Here is a 17,177-nt window from a genome sequence, read left to right on the forward strand (position 1 = left end):
TCTTCTTGTCAGGAAACTCTGGGCCAAATCCTCATCACCTGCATGAAGAATGACTAAAGGGATATGTACAAGGGACCTTGTGCAGATCAGGCAGGACTTGGGAGACCGAATCCTCCCCTCCAACAGGATCTAGGATCCATCTCACACATCACCACTTTCTGTTCAAGTGCAAGACTATTTGTTACTGAGGGCAAGGTCAAACTCATAGCAGAGCAGGTATAAAGTAAAGAAAAATAAATGCAATTAAAATTGGAAAAAGAAAGAAACCCTCTGTTTTACTGTGGGAGTGAAAAGGGAGAAAGAGAATCACATGTGGCAATTTCTAATCACATAGCTTAGAGCTGTTCTAGTAGGTTCTCGGGTACTGTGGAGACGAGGAGGATATAAGAACCTGAATCGAAGAGAAACCAGAGCAGGCTGGGAGTGAGACTGCCTCCTCTGGAGTCTTTTACTGGTAGGGGGCTTCACATCTTTGTAGTTCACAGACCCATGTTCCTGCCCCATCCACCCCAAAACCATCCATCTTGCTTTTATGGAAGGAGCAGCCAGAGAGAACTTCTCTACAGTATGTGAAGGGTGTTGGATTCCCCTGAGCAGCTCTTTCTGTTGCCCATTCTCTGTCTTGCATGCTCATAATCTGAGCAGGAAAAAGCAGCATTTGCGCTGTAATCATCAAGATCCATCTCTACATAGTACAAAGCAGTCAGCCCTAGGAAGAGAACATGTCTTGTTATTGTTTCAAAACAATTTCACCACTCAGCATTCGTCACTGGCCAATTATTTTACAATGATCCTTCTGCCAATTGTTAAATAATGATCATTAATAATAAGCCATCCTTCATTGATAAAGCCCCTTTCATCCACCAGAGTCCTAACGCTCTGATATACCAACTTTACACAAGAATCATCCCCCCCCCCCCCCCCAAAAGGCAGATATCTCTGGGGTGGAAGATAACAGTGTATAGCAGCGTTACACAACCATTCTGGGCAAGAATTGCAAAATACCACATCTGGTTGAAATTGTGGGGGGAATTTAAATAACCATCTGAGACTGAATTTGTCTGGGGCCTTGGGATTAATTGCCAGGAGATCTTTAATGACCAGAAGAGGCCAGGACATTGGTTGTATATCTTCTTTGAAAAGCAATGCTCCCAGTATCACAGTGCCCCTTCGTCTCATTGTCCGTTAATCCATTACTTCTCAGTACCAAACTTGAGCTTTTCTGGGATTAACCCAGCCACATTCAGATCAAAAGAATGAACTGCCAGTTATCTATGAAATTCTCTAAAAAAATCTATGAGGAAAACATTTGGGGCATAACTGTTACACCTGTGTAAATCCAGAGTCAGTGAGATTACTTCAGTTTTACATTTGGGGTAACTTTGAACAGAGTCTGGCCCTTTAATTCAACAATCACATTAGAGCTTTTAAAAATCCTTTTAGCATCTTGTCAGTTGTTCCTCCTCCCAGTGCCGGGAATGAAAGTTTGTCCCGTTTTTAGTTCTAAGAACACACAATCTAGTTATGCCTATATACAGTAAGATTCAAACTATCGGCTGGCAGAATAACAGCGATAATTCAAATATAGAGCAACTAGCCATGGTTAGAAGTGAGCATTTAACAGGGAAGGAAGTGTTGTAAGCCCATAAAAATAACTACTGATAATGTGGACCTGCCAGGATGGAATTCCAGAACAATGGATGTAAGGCCTCTTGAAACATAGTTGGTTGCTGGTTACAACATTAAAAAACTATTTAGAACTACAAATTTACCTGTCAGCTAATCTCCACAGCCTGCAGTATGTTCTAATCCAGCATTTACATAGAATCATAGACTATCAGGGTTGGAAGGGACCTCAGGAGGTCATCTAGTCCAACCCCCTGCTTAAAGCAGGACTAATCCCCAGACAGATTTTTGCCCCAGATCCCTAAATGGCCCCCTCAAGGATTGAACTCACAACCCTTGGTTTAGCAGGCCGATGCTCATGACTGGGGTGGCTCCTCTGTAGATGAGCCCATTGCAGTAGGCGTGAGCCCTCTGCTCTGTCATACCTCCTCCTGCTTTCTACACCAGTATCCACATGGCTTATTCAGTTTGAGGTAAATTCTCTCCCCAGTGCACACTCTGAGTACCCATGCTGCGCTCTTGAGGCGGATACAGCAGCACAGGAACAGAGTGAATGGATCATTTCTCCCAGTCTGCAGAATGGCAGTGGGCTGGACCCTGGGATTGTAATTGCTTCCACAGGTCCTATGACTTCTGCTATCTGGAGAGCAATAGCCAATTGATCAAAGTAACAGCAGAATGCCTGGCCCTGCCCTTAATGCCTGCTGTGAGACTACGCAGAGAGTCCCTGCAAAGCTGGGCTTTGTGGCATTCAGGACGTGCACACCCTCTGCGTGCCCTCCCAAGTCCTTCCCCTCTCTTTGCTGTACACGTTGTGCAGAAGAACAGCAAAAGATGTGGGAGCCAAAATTGGCCTAAGATGCGCATGTGCTATGCCCACTGCAGTCAATAGGCAATACTTGTCTCACAATTATTGGGCTAACTGCATCTCTGACCCCTCTGGGGCTTTTTGAGTGTACTCCCTCTCAACAGGCCTTGACTTGTCACCTCTTGTTAGGTGGAATCACATGCTTCTCCCACTCTTAGGCCAGTCTTTGGTTTGCCGTCCCCTGGAACTAAATGTGATTGCCTCAACAAGCTCACTTTAGCCTCAGTACCTGCAATTCTGGTCCTTGGGAGCTATGTCTCAGTGGCATCCAGAGATCAGCCAGCCTTCTTAAAGCTGAGTGTTGTTTATTTTCAACCAAAGGACTTCAGAGAAAAAAATCTTAAAATGGTAAACAGATTATACACGTATCTTGCTTACCTGGTGTCTATCCATTTTCCACGTGGGTTTAAGCTTCCTGCAAATAATCCAAGACCTTTGTTGTCTTGGTGACAGTCCCCATGGAATTAAAGCAGTATGGATCTATAACAAGCATTCCACTAACTAATACGGTTATACAGTCTCTCTCAATAACTAGCTTACATACAGCATTCATAAAATTATGACATAGCAGCTCCATGTCCAACACAGCATGCACGTATCTGAGAACAGAATTTGACCCTTCATTATGGACCTGATCAAAGCCCACTGAAGTCAGTGGAAAGACTGCCATTATTTTCAATAGGCTTTTGGATCATTTCCTCTTAGGCCTTGCCTACACTGGCAGTGGCATGTACAGTACAAAGGCTGTGTCCACATTGAGGTGAGTAGCTACATGCAGCAGGGAAAGGCTCTGGTGGGAGGGGGATAGTGGGGAAAAGCTCCAGCAGCTCCCCATTGCTGGAGCCTTCCCACACTGAAGGGAGCGGCCAGAGCCTTTCCCTGCAGTGGGGAAAGAGTTCAAGGCAGCAGGGCGGCAGTGGGACACTACATTGTTAAAAGTAGCAGTGTAGATGTGGAAGGCACTGCTTGGGTGAGTAGAGAGCCATGTAGAATGTGTACTCTAAGGTTCTGGCATGTCTTTACTCATCTAAGCAGCACCTCACTGTCTACACTGCTATCAGGGCCGGCTCTAGGCACAAGCAAACCAAGCGCCTGCTTGGGGCGGTACATTTTCAGGGGCGACATTCCGCCCTTTTTTTTTTTTTTTTTTTCCGCTTCGGGCGGCAAAAGCCTAGAGCGGGCCCTGGCAGCAGCAGCGCGTCGTGCACGGGGGTGCCCTGGGGCCACTGCGGTTCGCGCCACGGGGGAGCAGCGCCCTCACCTTGTGGCGGGACCGGGCAGACTCCGAACAGGGAACACTGGGACTGGGGGCCGCCCCGTGGGGCACACAGAGCTGCCTCTAGGTGCCGCAGGGCAGGCCCCGCCCCAGCGCCACAGCCGGGGCTGAGCGAAGTGGCCCAAGCCACCCAGGGACTGCAGCAGGGCGGCCAGAAGCAGCAGCAGTGGGGCCATAGAGGGCGGGGTGCTGCTGTGCGGGGCCCACGTCCCGCTCTCCAGGGCTCCGCTCCCTCTGGGGCTACCCTGCCCCGGCTCCTCAGCCCCCTACCGGCTCTGCCCCTCATTCCCCCGGCTCTGCCCTCCCGGGTCCCGGCCAGTCCTGAGGCAGGATCCCTGGCTGGAGGGACCCTGGGCTGAGGCGCGGCCCAGGAGCCCCGCTGCTTACCCCGACCCTTCCAGCGCCGGACCGGCTGGAGGCAAGGGGGGAGCGGGTGGAGTCAGCACTACTAGGGGGGAACCCAGGGCTGGGGCAGCAGGGGGTGTGGGTAGGGGGGAGAGCCCAGCACTGGGGCAGCAGGAGGTGTGGGTGGGGTGGGGTGAGAGGAAAAGCCCAGAGCTGGGGCGGCAGGGGGTGTGGGTGGGGTGGGGGGGGAGAGAGAGCCCAGGGCTGGGGCGGCAGGGGATGTGGGTGTGTGGGGGGAGAGAGAGCCCAGGGTTGGGGCGGCAGTGGGTGCAGGGGGCGGGAGTGAGAGCCCAGGGCTGGGGTGGGGGACAGCCAAACATTTTTTTGCTTGGGGTGGCAAAAAACCTAGAGCCAGCCCTGACTGCTATGTATACCCATGCTAGGCTTGTATGCACTATATGTATTCTACACACCTCTGTAAGTGTAGTCATAGCCTTAGAGGATCTGGGAACTAGGGATAGAGAAGTCAAATGAGGCTACGTCTTCACTGGGGGGGGATTGATTTAAGATACGCAAATTCAGCTATGCGAATAGCGTAGCTGAATTTGATGTATCTGAGCCGACTTACCCCACTGTGAGGACGGTGGCAAATCGACTGCCGTGGCTCCCCCGTCGACGGCGCTTACTCCTACCTGCGCTGGCTACCGATGAGATGCGATAATTCGATCCCCGAGAGATCAAGTTCTACCCGCCAATTCAGGCGGGTAGTGAAGACGTAGCCTGATTTGCCCAAATTCATACAGTGAATTAATGACAGTGCCAGGAATATAACTCAGATTTCCTGAATCCCATTTCAGGGTCCTGCCCACTGGGCAACACTGCCTCCTAAATACATGCAGACTTTTACAGACTATAGAATTCACTACTACAATAGGTCACAGTTAGCCACTGGAATAGAATTTAAAAGGGAACTGGATACTCATAACAAGTAGTTACATTTTTAGTTGTATGTACTTCAACAAGGGTAATAAAAACTCGTGCTTTGGGGCATCAACTGGTCACCATAGGAGTCAGAAGGAATTTTTCCTCCCATGTACAGGATGGTCACTTGGCCAGGTACATTGTGGAGAAGAGGAAGGGGCTGCCTTCCTCATGGATCAGTGCCCTAGTCTGGTGTAGCAAATGTTATCTTCTAGTTATATATTTGTATATAATTATAGTATATTGTCATAAACCGTGATAAGGTTTAATTTTCTAGCATTATTTGCATTAAATCCAGCAGAACTAGGACCTGATCAAGCAAAATGCTGAACAACCTCAACGCCCATTAGTGCCAGGGGAAGTTGAGCTTGTTCAGCATCTTTCAGAACTAGCCCCATTATACGTAATAGTGGATACAAGGGTCCTCAGCCAGAAAAGATTAATCTCCAGGCCTCTTTGCTACTATCCTGTCATTTCAGTGCTTTGTGCAAAGATTTAAAACTGCAGTAACATTCCACTGTGAGGACTTATAGCATTGATTTCTTTTTTTGTTCATTCTTTCCCCTTCTCTGCTTGTTATTCACCTAGTCTTGTATACATATGATGGATATTCCCTTCTAGGGGCTGTACGTCTCCCCATGTGCTGTCCATATGCCTCATGGAAAAAAACAGTGGAGTTGAAAAAAACTATAGAATATGATTGTCCCAATCTAATATATCAATTATAACCTCTTTCACACACAGGTCAAATTTTCCTCTCGTTTACACTAGATGAGATCCCCTGCAGACCATGAAGTTTCCACTGGTTTGTTTGGAGAGGGGAAATTTGCTCATAAGTTTGGACCATCTTCTGAGAACCTTACTCATTCAGAACCGCCACTGAACTGACAGCTTAGTCACATTTTCAGGATAATGCCCATTGTCACCAAGTGAACGGCTCTAATGTTCCTTTCTGTTGTACTAATTCTCCTTTTGAGTAATTTTCATTGATAGACAAAAGTTATTACGGTAAAGGGCAGACAAGTACATTTTGTTTCTGTGCTGGTAGATTTTCATGACTATCTTTCAGAGCTGTGTGGACACGAGGTGAAAAATCATGGGCCAAATCCTTAGCTGGTGTAAATTAGCATCCCTCCATTTCTGAAGTCAAGGAAGATATGCTAATGTACTCTAGCCCCATATGTTTAAACAAATGTCCTTACCTGTGTTATGAATAATATTTTAGAGAATTTAGACTGATTTTACAAATCTCACTCACTCTTTATGCTTTTTTGCCTTTCGCTGACCAATGAAAATAAACTAGTGAATTTCACGTTCTAGTTCTCATACGCTAACCCCAAGCTACAGTCCCCCAAAGCAACAGTTTTGGGGCTCCAAACCTAGGAGGGGCATATTTTCATTTAAAAAGAAAAATATCCTTTTCATTTTAATGCTTTTTTTTAAAAATTGAAGCATTTCTATCTATTTTGTGCCTCAATCAACCTCACAAATTCCACTGGCTCCCAACAGCAAATCAGCTTTTTTAGTACTTCAGAAACACAGGAAGTTGCAAATTCAATGGTCCCTTCCAGCTTTTCTTCAGCCAGGAGCATGAGTGAGCAGCTCCGGTGGATGGTACCACTTTGAGCCCTCCATTGTGGATGTCTCCTCTACTTCATACACAGAGCGAAGGTCTGGTACTAGGACAGCATTCCCTTCCAGAATACCACCACCTCTGTGAACTAAAGCTGTTCCTTGAAGTACAACAGAGATTGAACCAAACCAAACATCCAGATCTGGCTACTGCAGAAGTTTAGGGAAGTGCAGATCTGGATCCCAGCTTTGTAGCTCAGGCTCATCTTTTAGTAGAAGGTATCCTGGAGAAATAATGTATAAAAATGTTTTGTTACAACACATTGCAGAGGAGCCTTATTCTCAGGGTTTCATTCAATTTACTCTTTATTGTCTCTTAAATTTTCTTGAAGACAGTATATAGGGTACAAAGATAAAACATAGCTACTGTGCATGTATGTGTATAAGAGACATGACAGCTCAGTCTGTTCTGTGTTTGGGTAAAAAAACCCATAAAAATTCGAATTGCAAAACGTGGAAACCGGTCCGCTTTAGAAGAGTGTAGGGAATGGCAGAGGGGAGTTTCATGTTTGCTGGCAAATCCAAGGGCCGTATTTGGCTCTGCATAAGGGGGTGCAACAGGCATTGACTTTAGTGAAGAGAGTATAGTCTAGTGGATAGGACATGCTGGATGAGAGTCAAAAGATTTGGATTCTGTCCTGGCTGGCTGTTTAGATTGTACGTTCGTTGGGACAGGGTCTGTCTCTTACAACACGCATGTTCAATGCCTAGCACAATAAGGTCCCAACCTCAACTGGGACTTTTAGGTGCTATTGTAGAGCTACTCTAATAATAAATAGTAATGTCAGACTTGAATTTGGTCCCTGTCATCTTCTAGCTTAGTGTCTTTTTTCAGTTTCATCTTTCTGGAGAAGTGTTGCCCTGGGAGCCATCTGAACTCTAGCTAGTAGGTTTGGCCCCACTGCTGACAAATAAATACCCAGGCCAGAAATTATGGATAGCTAGTGCAAACATGAAAATTTATAGAAGTGCTTTTAAAAACTGTGGTGCAGCTCACAAACATGTGATGGCCTTTGAAACCTCAGCAGCAGCAGCTTATCTGCTGGGCTTTGTCAAGTCCCAAGAAGCTGTTGGCACTTTTATCTCTTCATTGTATTTTAGTAAGGTGCATGAACTCAGATCAGAGAGGCTAAATATGTTATGCTGCCAGAACTCCTTTACAGAACCCAAATGCCAGAGGTTTGCCAGGTTTGAAAGGGTTCATTGAGGTCACTCCCTCTTCCAACCTCAGGAGGCCTTTCTAGCTCCCTCCTTCCCTATAAGTTCAAACAACATCAGTCCATAATATAAACTCCCATCTTCTCTTATCCCCCAACCCCAAGTGGCTACTTCTCCATGGCTTTCCTCATTCTCAAATCTCCAGCTCCTCGCATTGGCTCTCTGGCCTTTTAGAAATTTTCATAATGCAACCCAGCCCGTCTCCTTCCCCCTGCCCAGCTCAGGTAGCCAATGCATTGAAATTCCATCTGCTTGTAGATGTCTCCATTACATGCACCTCTGAGGCCTTATCCAGTTCCCATGGAAGTCAACAGTAATTTTTCCCCCATGGGTTAAAATCCACAGCATGGGAATCCAGCACAAAGTTTGTTTGCCAGGTGTTTTATAAAAGAATAAATTAATCCTACCATTTCCCTTCATTTTTGCTGGATTATCCTTATACCTCATTCATGATTTTTTTTTTTCATTAGCATAATTCTGCTGCACCAAATGTTCTGCAGGTCCACAAAAATGTGAGCTGTGATGTGCAGTAGTCAGACTGTAGCAGTGGGAGCCAGAAATTCCTGAGTTTTAATCCCCACTGTGGTGATAATGATTCATTCTGTGACTTTGGGCGCCTGGTCATTTTACCTCAGGTTACTCATTAAATGGGGGATAATAACACAGAGCTCACAGGGATGTTGTCAGGGTTAGTCCCTGGTAGAAAGTGCTTTGAAGATGAAAAGCACTACGGCTGCTACTCTGAAACCTTACATAGATCTTGTGATTACATGGACTATTGTTGTTTAAGGCACTTCTTATTGAGAGTCCTCAAATGTTTCTGTGAGGCTCAAAAATGTTGCGACATGAAAACTTCCCTTCTGAAAACCATTCAGAGTGTTATAGGGTACAGTATAGTCCATCACCTGCAGGAAAGGGGTAAGTCCAATGCAGACTCATCTGTTGTCTTTACTGGCAACCTTTGTGCCCGATTACCTAAGTAGATATTGTGGTCTTCTTTTTAGTGCCATCGAAACTTATGTCTGTGCCTCTCGTTCTTGTGTTTTAGATCCTGGCGGGCCTATGAAACTGCCTTGTATGCCAGTTAAACTATCGCCTCCGCTACCTCCAAAGAAAGTCATGATTTGCATGCCTTTAGGGGGGCCAGACCTCTCTCTTGGGTCCTATTCCATGCAGAAGAGTTCCCAGCAGCCTTTGGCTCCACACCACCACTCTGTACTGCCATCCCAATTAGCAGCGCACCAGCACCAGCTTCCGTATGGCAGCCACAGCCAGCATCTGCCTTCTGGATCCAGCTCATTACCTATTCACCCTTCAGGGTGCCGGATGATAGATGAATTGAACAAGACACTGGCCATGACCATGCAGAGGCTAGAAAGGTAATGGTTGATTTTTAAAAATATTAATTTATATTGTGTCATTACAGCATCAGAACATAACATCATACAATAATACATTGCATTTACAGAGGGCCTTTCGTCTGAAGATGCAAAATCTTTTACAAAGCTAAGTCGTTATTTGGGAAACTGAAGCACAGAGAGATTAAGTGACTTGCCCAAGTTGATGCAGTGAGTTAGTAGCAGAGTCAGGAATAAACGTCAAGTGTCCTGAATCACAGTCTCCTGCTCTAGCCATTAGATTTTGATGAAAAGAACAAGGAGTACTCATGGCACCTTAGAGACTAACAAATTTATTTGGGCATAAGCTTTCATGGGCTAAAACCCACTTCATCGGATGCATGCAGTGGAAAATGCAGTAGGAAGATATATATATATATACACAGAGAACATGAAAAAATGGGTGTTGCCATACCAACTCTAATGAGACTAATCAATTAAGGTGGGCTGTTATCAGCAGGAGAAAAAAAACTTTTCTAGTGATAATCAGGATGGCCCATTTCAAACAGTTAATACCTATACCTATCTCATAGAACTGGAAGGGACCTCGAAAGGTTATTGAGTCCAGCCCCCTGCCTTCACTAGCAGGACCAAGTACTGATTTTTGCCCCAGATCCCTAAGTGGGCCCCCTCAAGGATTCAACTTACAACCCTGGGTTTAGCAGGCCAATGCTCAAACCACTGAGCTATCCCTCCCCCTGACAAGAAGGTGTGAGTAACAGTAGGGGTTCTTAATCTTTCCCTGTTTGCTGTATAGGATGTTGATCAGGTGGTTCCGCAGTTTCTTTGAGAGTGTGTGGCACAATCTCTCGGCATAGTCTGTGTGGTATGTAGATTGTAATGGATTTTTTTACCTTCAGTCCTTCTGGTATGATGTCCATCTGTTTGCATTTGGAAAGGAAGATGATGTCTGTCTGTATCTGTACGAATTTTTTTCATGAAGTTGATGGATTTCCACTTCATACGGCTAAATTCAGTGCCTTGCATGGCTACTCTTAGGAGCCTCCTGTTTTGCAACAACATAACACCAGGTTTCCAAGTAAAGCTTTGGTTACATGGAAGACCAAAGAAAAAAAATGGAGGATTTAGAAAAGAACAATAAAGACCAAATGTGTTGCCCCCACCAAAGAATCTACATGCCACTGATGAGCTGGAGGGAGCACATGGTGATTTGCATAAGCTATTTAGGTTTTTTAATGTAATCTAAAATGCATCTGAGAATAAAATAAAATAAATGAGTGCCGCAACATAATTGTCACTGCTGTTTTGTAGCAATCCCCAATTGTAGACTGCAAAGGGGATAGAGAAAATTAATGTCATTCCATGCAAGATCCCCACACATATTTTGTAAAGTGAGTCAATTGAATGCGGGATGTATCCCAGTATATTGACTTCCTTGCAGGGATTCCACCAACTTGTCTCTGGTCAAAAGCACAGGCTTCTGAACAACAGTCCTTAGGCTTTCACCTGGATTAACTATAGCCTTGTGGGGGCTTTCAGGGAGGGTAGATCCAATACCAAATTATACGACACGTGGAACTTCTTCCTGGAGAAACAGTCTCTACACCCTGTAGTGCAGAACATAGTCCCCTGCAGGAATTTTTACACTGAATGCTTATAGTCCGAAGGAATCAATAAATACAGGTGCCTAGTTCTCAGTGCTCATAGTAGGTCAAGAGGAGCAGTGGAAATATGGCTTAAGGCCTGGCCCTGCGGTTCTTGTTGGTGCCAGACCAGTCCCCAGTATAAATTAGAGCAATCTGAATGTTGCTGTAATTTATATACAGGAGAATCAGCTAAATGGTCAGTGAAAACACAAGGAGATAGCTGGGCAGTTCACCACGGACAGTTTTATTGAAACTGATAAGGTGATAGGAAAATAGAAAATTGTACAGAAAACCAAACGTGCAATTTAAATAGACAAGAGGCCAGATTCTGCCCCATGCTATTAGCCCTTTGCACTGCCAGAGTAGTAAAAAGAGACCTTTATAGCTGCTCTGAAAGGGCTGCTGTAGATTTTCCCAGTGGAAGGGAATCCTCAGCTGGTGTGAAGTTGGCTAGCTTGTAGTGGGAGGTTCCTGTTGCCACAGATAAGGGACTCTAGTGGTGAGACAGGAGGTAGCATGCTATGGGCACAAGTCACTATAACAGGGGTAGAGAATTGATGGGACCACAGTCCTGCCACCTTTCACATAGGCCAGCACAGCCTGGCATGTGGACCTTGCAGAACTAGCTGCATCAACCTGAGATATGATGTACTGTATACACTCCTGAGTGCTGGGGAATGTCAAGAGGGACTGTCTCCCCCTCTAGAGCAGTGCAGCTCCACACCATTCCTAGCACAAGTCTGGGTGTTAGTTGCACAATCTGGCCCATGGTACATGCAAGCTGCACTTCATCATTCTAAATCCAATGATATTGCTCTTCATATGACTTCATAGCGGCATCTGTTCTCCCCTTCCCCCAGCAATGGATGTTCCAGTTTCTAAGCTTCCATCAGGTCTGTGTTTACCAGTATGTTTAATTGGTTTAAAGGAGGTGATATAAAGATCGTGGGGGGTTTTTTATTTTTGTTATTTTTTAACATTTACCAGAAGCTGAAACTGAGCTACTTGTTAAAACTGAACGAGCAAGAATCCAGGTCCCAGAATGAAGCAATTGTCTCCCATCACAGAAGAGAATCATTTTGATAAATGGGAATTAATATTGATTTCACCTTTAAGGGACTCCTTGCTCACATTAATATACAGAACAGATTTTTTATTGTTTCTTTTCAGTCGATTAACTGTTTTTTTGTGCCTCAATGGATATTTCAGTCATGGAATAATGTATCAAGTATTTCAGTTATGCTCATTGTCCAGTAAGACAGTAATGTTTGTAGTACTCGAGGAAAAAAAAAAAGTTGATGACTGTTTCTTCTGGAAAGGCAGTCACTAGTTTCATAATGTATGTGGACTGTAAAGTCGACATGTGCTGTTAAATTTTTTAAGTTACACTTCCAAGGGACTCTCTGTTTTTAGCAAATGTGCTAATGTCTCCAAGGAGATTAGTGTAGGTTTTCAGAATAGATTTGATTTGGGAGGGGATTAGGTACGCCAAATGGTGTCTTTTCCTGATATTATTTTGACAGTAGTGCTTTCTTTTCTCCCTAATTGTACAAAAAAATCAGGTTTAAACCTTAATTACATCACATTGCAGTGTTTGTTATAGGACGCTTCAGCTCAGAAGCCTTGAAAGCCATGTAAATTGCTTATATTTGAAATCTATTTTTCTTCTATATAAAATTTAGCTGTGTGATCATGTCTATCAAATATGTAGGATCTGAGATTGGTTCCTAAGCTTTTCTACTGCTTCCAAAATAGCATGCTGCTGGCCCCTGCTCCCAGGCCAGCAACAGTGGAGAAGAATGTAGAACCTAGAGGCCTGGAAAGGTAGGATGGCTAATGGAAATGATCACATCCAAAATGGAAACAAAGCTCAAACAGTTTAATGCTCCCAAACTGGGGGGACCAGATAATCTCCAACCCAGAATACTGAAAGAACTGCACATGAAATTGCAAGTCAGGTAGCAAGATACCATAATACTGGAGAATAGCAAACATAGTTATCTATGTATTTAAGAAAGGGGGGGAAAGTAGTCCAGGCAACTACAGATCTGTTTGTCAATAGTATGCAAGATTTTAGAACAAGTTTTGAAGGAAAGAAGAATTAAAGACTGGAGGTAAATGAAAATGGGATAAAATCCAACACGGAATTATCAAAGGTAGATCTTCCTTTGATAAAATAACTGATTTCTTAAAGGACATGCAGTGAATGAAATCTATCTAAAATTCAATAAAGCATTGGCATGGTACTACATGGGGAATTATTAGTAAAATGGGGATTAATATAGGAACTGTAAGGAGGGTAAGGAAACCGTGTAAAGGGGAGAGGTCAGTGGGTTGTGCTGAAAGGAGCATTGTTCGGCTGGAGGGAGGTTACTAATGGCATTCTTCAAGGATCACTCTTGGGACCGATCGTATTTAATATTTTAATTAATGACCTTGGCACAAAAAGTAGGACTGTGCTAATTCAGTTTGCTGATGACAAAAAGTTGAGTCATCGTCCATACAGAGGAGGATCAGAATATTATACAGGAAGAATTGGATGAGCTAGAGGCCTAGAATATAGAAATGGGGTAAAATTTTAATAGTACGAAGTATAAGGTCATGCACTCAGGGACTAACAACAAGAATTTCTGCTATCAGCTGGAAATGACATAGGAAAGAGACCTGGGTGTGTTAGTTAATTATGAGCCACCAATTTAATGAGCCCATAAAACACCAAATGTGAACCTGTGGTGTTGGTGGCCTGTTGGTGCAGGAGGTCAGACTAGATGATCTAGCATCTAGTCTATGATACTATGAGAAAAGGGGGTTCCTAACATCACAAGGGAATAATAACATCACTTGGTAGCACCCATTTCAACTGATCCCAAACCTTATCTACAAAAATTAAATACTAAAGTATTCTAGAATAATCGCCCCAAATACTGCTAGTTCTACTGTCAGGTGATGTGAAGTATTACTAAAGAACACTGTAGTATTTTTTTTTATAAGGGAAGAGGACACTGACAAGCCTCAGTGTGAATAGGGTGACCAGACGTCCAGATAAAATCGGGACTGTCCCGATTTTGAGGAGTTTGTCCCGCGTCCTGATATTTTGTTTGGGATTTTTTTTTTTTTACACTCACCCGTCCGGGTCTTCAGCGGCGGGTCCTTCAGTCGCTGATGGTCTTTGGCGGTATTTCGGTGGTGGATACTTCCTTCTTTGGCGGCAAGGTTTATTACCCGCCGCCGAAGACCGTCAGCGACTGAAGGACCCTCTGCCGAATTGCCACCGAAGACCCGGATGGGTGAGTGTAACAATTAAAAAGGCGCCCTCCCCTGCGGTGTTCCCAATGTTTTCCACTTAGCATCTGTTCACCCTAAGTGTGAACCATAACCAGCCCTCTTCAGCCAAAAGGGTATCTTTTTTTTCAATTGTTAAAGGAAAAGGCCTATTTCGTGTTGCTTTCTTCCTGAGTCAGTGGGATTTCCTCATTCTGGTAAATTCAGCTGGTGTGGGTTGATCCCTGAGCCCATCTGTAATTTTCTCCCTAAACTCTCCAGCATTCTTTTCTTAAACCTCACACCCCCAAACCATTCCCTCCCACCCACCTCCGCTCCTGTGGCCAAGAATAGGAAAAGAAAGAACACACAATCCCCTTCTTTTAACAACATAGATTTTTTGCTTTAAAAGACCAGGTTTCCAGAGTCCTGACTGTCTAACAACATCTAAAGGCAGGGAAAAGGTATGAGCTATGTGAAAGGAAGTTAGAAATGATTTGCCAATGAGTTAGAAGCATGCCAAAGAAAAATGAGGAATACCTGATCACCGGAGTAGGAACCAGGGACCACGTTATTTTGTGTGACCTTGATCTAGTTACTTAACTTTCATGCCTCTGTTTTCCTTTCTGTAAAATGGGTGATAACACTTACCTGCCTCACAAGAGAGTTGTGAGCATTAACAGAGCAATATTTTAAAAGGATTTTAAAAATAGAAATCGCTATGTAAGAGCCAAGTGTTGTTATAATTTTAAGTGACACATTCCTAACTCTCAGAAAGGATCCGCACTCACTCCCTCTTCTTGTAACAACTGTGGGACAAGAGCTAGGCAGCAATTTTCCTACATGAGGATAACTGTGTCACAATTTAAACAAAGGGATAATTTATGCAGCCAACTTCTTTAAAATTCAAGAAAATGTTGGGTTCCACAATGTAGATTTGCTATCAGGGTACCTCTCACGGGGGCTCTCTTCCCCGACTGCAGTATGGCTTTTCTGACATATAGTTTGTGCCCTTGCTTAACGTTGACTTGGAGGGGCAGCTTCTTGGCATGACATGCTAGTCTAATCTCCAGCCATGCGCCCAATCAGTCTCTCTGATGAGGCTGCCAATTAGTGTCAATCATGATGCATACAGTACTCTTGTAACCTCACAACTGGGATCAGACCACAACTTATTTCTTATAGGATACTAAACAGCTATCAGATGGTAATGACTTCCAGTTACCAATGCCCTGCCCTGGGATAGATTTGAACAAATGACATCAAAAGTGAAAACCTCTGTATCAGAAAGTTTCTTTAACCAATTGCCCTTAGACATCCAGTTCCCTCAGACTTCAAATTGATAAATGAAATCATATTAGACCTACCTAGCAGATGTCTTGTAATTCTTATTGAATGCATTTCAGTCTGTAAGACTTTTCAAGAGAACTACTTTTGTCTAATACCTTCCCCATGCTCATCCCAGCGTAGTAGTATATTAATGAATGTACAGTGATCTGAAGTGTTTCTATTTTTAGTTTAATTGATAAGCAACAAAACAATATATTATTGATCTGACAACATTTTGATAGAATCTTTTCTGGTAACTCTTCATTCTGTTATCAAAGAAGAAGAGGTGATAGTTTGTGGGGATATGTTTCATCCCACTAGATTTTCACAGGAGTGATTTCCCCTGTTCTATTTAGAGTATACCCTTGAGTAACAAGAATATCAGTAGTTGTCTATATAATCCTTAAATTCTGACTTCTTATGAAAATCTTTTCTTAATAACAGCACTGTAATTTACATGTTAAGATAAATTCTTTTTGAAAACAAGTGCCCGCATAGCCATGGTCTTGATCGCTAAACAACCAAAGCAATAAAATCTGAAACCGCTTTTAAAACTGATTATATGAAACATTTAGTAGTGTAATTGTTCAGTACATAATACTACTACTAGCCCAACAGCCTTTACAAATAATTTTGTAGTAGACCACATGACAGTGAGTATTTCCTACCAACGAAGAGGAAATCTATACACAGTAGAATTACTTGTGTCCTTGATTGTTTTTCATAAGTACCCTGCAGTACTGCAGGTAGGGCAAAAGTGCACAACACCTTGTCAGCTGACTTAGGGAATGAAATTAATAGTGTGGAACAGAAATCAAGAAATACATAAAATAGCAGGAAAAAAATAGGGCTTAAAATAGGAAGTGGTATTATTGGTGGACTGATTAACTGAGAGAAGTTGTAAAGAGATAGAGAATCTTCCACTGCTAAGACACCAGTTCAAATCAAGCCTCAGTGTGATAGGGATTGAAACTTGTGATTACCATCTAACTGCTGTATGGTAATTTAAATTGTTGAAATGGACAGAGAACCTCAGGAATGAATAGCCCCAGCCCCTCTTCTTTTCCCCTCCCCCCCCAAAAAATACTCTGTCACAATTAGCACCTGGTTGGTAACTCCAGCAGAGAGGTAAAGGCAGACTGAATGGGCATAAAGACTGCGCTACCCTCCCACTTCTTCTGTTACTTGGTGAACTTGTACTATGCCTGACTGTGCTGGTTTTAAACTGAGCTGAATGGTTTTACTGCATGGCGTTCACTGGTTTTTACACAACAGCATTGTGCTGAGCTTTATCATCTCTAAGATACGAGATCTGAGTCGTCGGGATTTCCTGTATCTGCCACTGAAGAGTTACGCAGAATAATAGATCATCGGAAAAAGAGAGATTTTAAAAAAAGTTAATTGAATTTAAATTATTAAATTAACTTTTATTTTATTGGTATGCTTTAAAGTTTTTAAAGACTGTAATACATTTATATATCCTTAGAAGAATTCAGCTGATGCATCCCAAAATTACTTCTCAGATAAAAATAGTATAATGTAAAATTCATTGAAATATAATAGAGAAATTCACAACCCAATTCTTCATGAATCTTTAATACTTTGTGCTACAAAATGTAGAATATCTCTAGGCAAAT

General features: G+C 43.4%; 1 protein-coding gene across 25 annotated transcripts in view; it reads left to right on the forward strand.

Annotated features, from left to right (window-relative positions):
* The window catches only part of PHACTR1 (phosphatase and actin regulator 1), a 420,672-nt gene that overhangs the window by 333,837 nt on the left and 69,658 nt on the right, over positions 1-17,177 (forward strand). For all 25 annotated transcript variants that reach the window (XR_010598756.1, XR_256655.5, XR_256654.5 and 22 more), the window contains one exon: positions 8,995-9,325. Coding sequence is in view for 13 of the 25 variants with exons in the window: in XM_005305205.5 (XP_005305262.2) it covers positions 8,995-9,325 (331 nt within the window). In the remaining 12 variants the exon portion in view is untranslated. The remainder of the gene's footprint in view (positions 1-8,994; positions 9,326-17,177) is intronic.

The sequence above is a fragment of the Chrysemys picta genome, chromosome 2, assembly GCF_011386835.1.
Source record: "Chrysemys picta bellii isolate R12L10 chromosome 2, ASM1138683v2, whole genome shotgun sequence".
Lineage (NCBI taxonomy): Eukaryota > Metazoa > Chordata > Testudines > Emydidae > Chrysemys > Chrysemys picta.